At 40.4% G+C, this 7753-nt stretch overlaps 1 protein-coding gene across 1 annotated transcript; it reads right to left on the bottom strand.

The window, feature by feature from the left end:
* Positions 1-341: 341 nt before the first annotated feature.
* LOC147445915 (NAC domain-containing protein 7-like) lies at positions 342-5008 on the bottom strand. Its single transcript, XM_086526128.1, has 5 exons — positions 4779-5008; positions 3898-3959; positions 3179-3417; positions 1601-1920; positions 342-1357 (listed from the first exon to the last, which is right to left on the bottom strand). Exons 3-5 carry the CDS (start codon positions 3366-3368, stop codon positions 500-502), a joined length of 1368 nt encoding a protein of 455 aa, XP_086382254.1. The 5' UTR covers positions 3369-3417; positions 3898-3959; positions 4779-5008; the 3' UTR covers positions 342-499.
* Between the last annotated feature and the right edge of the window lie 2745 nt (positions 5009-7753).

Genomic DNA, 7753 nt, shown 5'->3' with positions numbered 1-7753 from the left:
TCCCGTCTGAAAGACAGGTTTACACAATAGTATTTATAACTCTTTTTCTTGCTTTAAGTTTTGCAAAACTATTTCTAGCATGATCACACGTCAAACACATGGGAAAAAGTCCTTTTGGAAAGAATTATTAATCAACCTTTCTACTTTCATTCTACTGTCAATTTTTGCTTCCAAGAATCAAAACTCAAACACAGTTTGTTTAGAAAGGATGTTGAAGTTTTCTTTTCAGGGGAATCAAAGTTTAATGTGTGGGTGATGGTGCATGTTCATACAGAAATATTAAGGATATTGCGTGGAACAATCGACTGATATACATAGAAATTCCTATTGTAAATTGTCCCTATGCAAATACTTATAAGAGTTTATGACTCTAAAGAGCCAACTTATTATAAACATATTGAAATAATGTGGGATTGGATTTTTGCAGGTTTGCACAAAGAAAAAATCATTGACATGCTTCAAGAGTGCCCATAGGAGAACATTTCAGTTCTTTTTTCTTTTACCTTGGGAAGTTCCAAAGCTCTATTTCACAGCTAGATGAATAATTTTCCAAGGGTTGTTGCACTTTGCTAAGATGGGCATTATTGAAATGTGGGAAAAGCTGATCATTTGCAAAGCTAGCTGCTGCAACTGCCTCTGTAGTGCCTTGAAGCCTTGCAAGATTTTCATACAAGCTCCATCCTTGCAAGTTGTCAGGTAAACTTTGCCCATTTGAACTAATGTGAGCTTCAAGGTAATGGGCAAGATCCTCCTCATTCAAACACATACTTTTGCTTGCACATTTCGACACCATCGCTCCCAAATGTTCTTGGTGTGTTGACTCAAAATTGTTCAACTGGTGTAGCTTTTGGTTGCTTATATCAAGCCTTTTGGCTTGATTTTCACCCACATTTGCAATGGGGCTCATCGTTGCGATAGTCGAACCCCCGACAATATTATTGTAGTAAGGGGCGAGGAGCTCTGTGCTCTCCAAGTATGGAAGCTGGTAAAAGGTGGAAGGAGTGGGCTGGTTGTTAATGCTAAGGCCTTCATAGTAATGATCCCCCATCATCTCTTGCTTGCAAGAGAATAGTGCTAAATTGATACTGCCCAATTTCATGGCAGGACTCATTGGGCCATTTATGACCTCCCCTTCCTTGATCTTGAGGGGCTTTTGAGACGATTTGAAGGTGGACATCGCTGAATGCGGAGATGCTACATCTGTTTTAGATATGTTACTATAGGTGCTCTTGATAGGTGATGGCTCCTCATCAGAGAGGTTGGAATTGCTATGATCATAAGATGAGGTCCTTGTGCTGCTGCTCTTTTCTTCATAGTTCTTCTTCTTGAAGACGCGGCACACCACCCACCCATCTTCCTGCACAAAGAATTCAAGGATTGACTTAACATTTTGTCTACCTTGCTGATTTATGTTATTTAAAAGAGGTTTGTCTGTTTATAGGATGTGCAATAAGCATATGCAAAATGTGTGTACATTTTCTTGGATTTCTATTAAACCGACTCTGAAATAGAACTCTCTTGATGGTACTCATTTAACAAAAACACAAGGCTGCTTAGAAGAAGCACAGTAGAAAAACTAATGAATAGGAGGCAATCTTACATTTGAAATTTTGGGTAAATGGTTGATATAGTCACCATCCTGAAGGCGATATTCGTGCATGATCCAGTCGGTCTTCATCCCGTGAGGAGCACGGCCCTTGTAGAAGACAAGTGTCTTCCGCATTCCAATGCGTTGGCCTGCGGCAAGGTGCTGAGATTGAGAGATCGATGACATGATCACCGCCTTGTCGCGACCGGTGGCTTTCCAAAATCCGGCTTTGGTGGCTCTGTTGGTCCTTGTGCCTGTTGGGTACTTCTTATCCTTGTGGCTAAAGAAGTACCACTCTGTGCTCTGATGTGATGCATCCACCTTGCATTTCTCTGCTTGCAACACAAGTCCCTTGTGTAAGTAGCAATTCTGATTAACACTATATCACAAGAAGTATTAGACAAATTCCCACCTACATTACATGTTGCCGCTTGCGACGACATCATGATCAACTGTGAGGGAGGGACTGTATGCCTAGCTAGCTAGGTGCGGTTGGGGGTAGGGGAGTGGCCGGCACTCCCCTATCTCCAACCGCTATTGAGTGTATGTGTGTAGATAAATAAACTTGTGAAAAGATAGTAGTTTTGTGGTTAGCTTGTGCAAGTTAGAAGCGTATGATGCTACTAACAATGTGGGAACTTATTAATACGTTAATTACTATGCACTGATCCCTACACCTAAGGGATGCTCTATACTAGATCCATCAAAAGAGAAGACAAGTCATTATGTCCCTAAGCCAACCATTTACACAAATCTACATGTAAATGCATGAGTACACAACAACACGACTTTCGAGTCTAACGATAAAGGCTTACAGGCGCCTAGCATGTCAAAGGGAAGGTTGTCTATGGTGTATCTGAATCTCGTACTCTTTCCTCCTTCAATGTGCCATCCACAGAGAAGAATCCTGTGTACATCCCTATGTTGTTCTACATCACATCATGGTGACAATAGAGTATACTGATGTGTGATTCTTGGTCATGTTACGTGGCCCTTGCTTTCAAGTTGGGCGCATAGTGCAAAGTTTTTGCATCGGAAAAGCTGCCCGGCCCCATGTCGCCCAACTACGATACATGGCTAATGTGCCAGTGAAAGCTAGCTGCAGCGTCCATTCATACACCCCTCATGGTATGACCAGTGTGCTTTAAAGCTAGAGGATTGTTGGCTAATTTTTCTTTGAGCAAAAATGTGATATCTAAGCTCATGTTTTGTTGAAATGGACCTTGCCATTGAATACTCCAGTGGCAATTCTGGGATCACTTCAGGAAGGAGGATGCCCTTGAGATTCATCCCCAATTTTAGCATGACTCTAATTACAATTGCACATAGCTCTTGCACACCATGATCTGCGGGCTGACATTTGGAGGTGTAAAGCCACCCCCACCTATTTGAACTCCTTGTTAATGCAACAGTGTTGATGATATGCGACTAGTGCGGCCCTTTGGTTCTTATATTGTGAGAGGGAGAGGAGAAGAAAAAGAAGAAGAAGAAGAGGAGGAGAAGAACTTTAATGCAGCATTCTGACACAACAAACCAAATTGCTTTATCTCTTGCTATCCCAATGAGCCTTGAGAGTTGAGGGGGCTTTACCACGCAGGTCCCACGGCTCAAGCTTGTTCAAGTCCACTTCGGGGATGACATGGTCGAGGTCAAACTTGGCTCGCCCAAGTTTGTTGCGCAAGTAGAAGTCTACAAGCTCCTCGTCTGTGGGGTGGAATCGGAACCCTGGTGGCACTAGACTCCTCCGAGTCCCTGCAACCACCTCCTCCTCCTCTCTCATTTCTCTTCCTTTCCTTACCACCTTTTTTTCCTCACTTGGATTTTTGCACCTACAGCTCAGAATATAGCAAATGAAAATGTCAAGAGAATGCAAAAATACACTCTCTCTCTCTCTCTCTCTCTCTCTCTCTCTCTCTCTCCAAGCTTCACCTTAATAAATAAATGGCTACACTAATTATTTCCTACTTTGATGTAAGAAAATAAAAAGAACAGAAACCAAAGAAAGCAATAAATTCTGAGCCAAGGCAAAATATTATGGAGATGCACATGTACAGGAAAATTAATGAAACAGCTGGAAGGAAAGCATGGGCGGGCGGGCGGGCGGGCGGGCGGGCAGGCACAGTCAAACCCGCCGTTCTTGTCAGGCGAGCTACTATGGCCACCGGAAAAGGCTGCGGCTGCAGTCATGAAGGAGAGGATTGAAAGCTTTGAGAACCATAGCCTGTTTGGCTGGTAGATATCCTAATTTCTTGCATTTATAAAAAAACGGAGAAAATAGAGAAAGAAAGGAAGTGTTTGGAGTTAATTACCTGATCAGCGGGGTCAAGCCTTGGTGCGCCTTAATGACAATTTGCAGGGTCCAAGCTTCTAGCTATGAAAACACACAGAAATTGCAGATTAATTGGGCGCAACGCTGCAACAAAAAAGTGGGAAGGAGAGCAGGACCCTCTTATATATAACGCCTTCCTTTTAGACGCGCAAACGCGCATGATCATCCCTGAGAGTCAAGAAAGGAAGGCACATGGAAGCCAACTATTGCAATTTGCAATGACTTCTTATACCCAAATAATTATTCTCATCCTTTCACCAACCTCCAGTCCTCCACCACCCTTATAATTCACAGCCCTAAGTTGTCATAGGTTGGTTATCCCGTTTCACACATCTTGAGTTCAAGACTCGTCGTATACATACATCTATGACGTCCATCTCTCGGATGTTCCTACGATGTTAGAATTTCTCTTCTCCCTTTCGCAACTACAACAATCATGGAATCACATCCTCATCCCACATAGGCACCCAAGCCCCTCCCATTCCTCCCATTCTTCCCAAGTTCCTCCCATTCCTATAACCCACATGCAAACAAATTCAATCTCATCTCCATTGAATCCCCTTCAACTCTTGCACACACAAGCACCAAGAGTTTACCTACACCCAACACCTTCAACCTACTATTGGCCAGCATTCACCACATTCCAAGTAGCGATTGCTTGTGGCATTCCATCTTCAAAGGTGCATCACATAAATACCTTGTTTACACTGTTAGCACACCCTAATGTACATTGTTGTAAGAAGGAAGCGATAGCAATGACCGCAATTGTGCAATTAAGCAAGACACAGTTAGGATAGGGCAATTAAACCAATGTATTTAGAGAAGGTGAGGAATATGATAGCTTATAGTTACTACACTTACTTTGCAATGTAGGCTCTAAATGCTCTTGAACACCATGGAGAAGGCAGGCTGAGACTGATACACCAGAGCTCAAAATAGTGCCTATGCTTGAGGTCTGATGGAGAAGAAGAAGAAGGAGAGAAGAAACTTTAGCCTAACAACTTTTTGGATGTACTAGCCACACGCTCACTTGCCCTCTCAATAAACAAAAGGGACTACGATTGTCACGGTCTCCTCTTTCCATTCTTAAACTATTTGGGCTCACACCTTTCCCCACACTAGTAAAGTAAGATGAGAGGAGCGCTAAAGAAGTACTAACCCAAAAAAAAAAAACAAAAATCAAATGCTAGCACCATAGAAATGAGGAACGAGCAAAACAAATGCTGAAAAAGATCAAGCTTTCCCAAACGCCTCTCCCCCTTCTTATTTCATGCCCCATAACTAACCTTTTCCTTTGTCTCAGCCCCAATTTTACTTCCTTCACTTTTTCTCTTCTGTTTTGATTATATTTTGCAACTTCCTTAAATTGTGGTGCCAGGGTCGATAGATGGGCGGAATTAAACCTTACAGCTCTCAACTCACACTAGGGGATTGAAAGGTATTTCGGTGGGATATCAAGATTGCCATCTCACACTTCACACTCACATAACATTTCCTTGTTTTTAGCTCTTCTTGCTTAGAATGCTCTGAACAATGTTCTGTTGCAATTAGGATTGTGAGACTCCCCACCGGAACCTTGATTATGAGTCCCTTGGTTTTGTAAGGATATACTATTATCTCGGAGGTACAGTATGTAATCATGTTAATGTATAGTGTGAGTTCGAAAGGAGGGGCTTCAAAATGAAAAAAAATTTAGGCAACTTAACAGAGGTACATTAAAATAAAAGGTTTCAAATTTAATTTTTTTTTAAAAAAAGTAAGAGTCGTTTAATTTATTCAGACATGTTAAAAAAGAGATTTTTATAATACCTCACGAATGCACGTTATATAAGAGAGTAGTGAATGATGAACCTCCCGAAACTATTATCTACTAGCCAAGTCCTCATTTTATTTCATATAAGTAACCTACCACCCTTTAATGTCGGGTAGATCAAATGCTTGTTTCTTTCTAATATATTCACCCCACGCTCATGCTTATGGAGTTTTTAATAAAAAAATTGGATTGCACTTATAATGTGTGATAGAATAACGTTATTAACCTTAATGCACTCAAATAATTAACCTACCCTTTGACAACCTTTGTTTAGTATATTCAAGAAAAGTTGCATGTAAAGAATTAGACTCAATTCTGGATTCATGGTGGTCTTCCTACATATGAGTCAATTGAAAAGCCTTCAATGATTTTCTTTCTCAATACTTGCCCCTTCAATTCTCCCCAAAGGAAGATCCCATATCCCTTCTCTTGCTACTACTTTCTATCTCAATAAGTAAAGTAGTCGTTCTTGTAGCTTTGCTCTTTAATACTACTCAAAGATGATGATGGTAACACCAAGGACATCCTTAAATCTCACAAAAAAGTAGAAATCCCCCTTAAATTCCACATCTTAGTCAATTTATGACTTATTTGAAAAGGATCTAAAAGTATTGAGAAATTTTGTTGCTGGTCCTTAGAAATTGGTAAAATGGATTCATTCAAGATACTTTGTGTCACAACCTTTTGAGTACTATTATGATCAATGCCACTTTGCAATTTTCTATACAAAGACTTGAAAGTATGGTCTTTTCTTTAAAGACTTGACTAATTTTATCTTCTCACCTTTTAAAAACTATCCTAGTCTCCCTTTTCTAAAAATGAGTGCCACTTTGCTTGGACATGAATAATTAAAGTGCCATTCATTTCCTTTTCTAGTGTCATGCCTTTATTTTTTTCACCTTGAGAAATGTCTTTTCTTAATTCTTTTTATTTTGTGTTGTGCCTACTTTATGTTTGATTTTATCTTTGTCCCTAAGAAGCTTCTCACCTTCTTACTCTATTCTTTGAACTCTGTCCCTTGCAGTACTCAAAGCTCTTAAAAATGGCAACTTTTGATTGTTTTGGCTTTGGGTCTATCAAGCTATGCTTAACAAAATTTGTATAGTGTAAATAGGATGCCTTATGACCAATTTTTTTTTTCACATGCAATAACACCTTCTTTCAAGATATGGTACAAAAATGTACATAATTATGTAGTTAGTTTCAAGCTTAACTTTCAAGATATGGTACAAAAATGTACATAATTATGTAGTTAGTTTCAAGCTTAACTTTCATGTTTTTGCAAGGATGCAACCAGCATACAAATAGCATCTTGACCACAATTGCGGACAATAGCAACATAAATCAGTGTACACTAGCTACCAGTTTTTTGACCTGGTAGCTACCACTCTGTAGTGACACTCAAACTAGAAAGATCAAATCTAGCACCTTCATGTAAGAAAATAAAACTTGGAATTGGTCTATGTATGAATGGTTTATACCCAAAATTGAAAGCTTGATAGTAGATTGTTCACACACAACCTATCCATGCTTCCACCCAACAAACTATCAGGCTTGCAAATCGTTTGGCAGTGAAAGTTGAATTTCTTGGTGGAATTACTAAACCTCGACGAGAACAGTTGAACCAACCTTGCAACGAATATAATACGCATAGTCACACACACCGCTTGCCTTCACCAAAATAATCACCATCGGTAGCGGGTACATAGAATCTCTCTCTCTCTCTCTCTCTCTCTCTCTCTCTCTCTCTCTCTCTGAGCTCTACAAGATAGTAAGATGAGGCAGGAGGTCACCTATCTCTTGTGCTCCGACTCACCATCGCACATGTCAGCACCCCTCCTTCACGTAGTATACTATCTCATTAACTGAGAAGCTCCATCGACAAGAGCCAAAAAGATCGTCTTACCATTTGTTGTCGGAGTGCATTCCTCTTTCTGCTTGAGACTCGAGAGGGTAACGGCTGGGCTTCTCGATATGAAAGAGTTGAGAGAGGAGAGAAGTAGAAACAGAAATAAGCGTATAT

This window comes from Adiantum capillus-veneris, chromosome 12, assembly GCF_014529385.1.
Source record: "Adiantum capillus-veneris isolate H3 chromosome 12, ASM1452938v2, whole genome shotgun sequence".
NCBI classification, from domain to species: domain Eukaryota; kingdom Viridiplantae; phylum Streptophyta; class Polypodiopsida; order Polypodiales; family Pteridaceae; genus Adiantum; species Adiantum capillus-veneris.
Note: the sequence above shows the minus strand (reverse complement) of the source record. Positions and strands in the feature narration are given on the sequence as shown.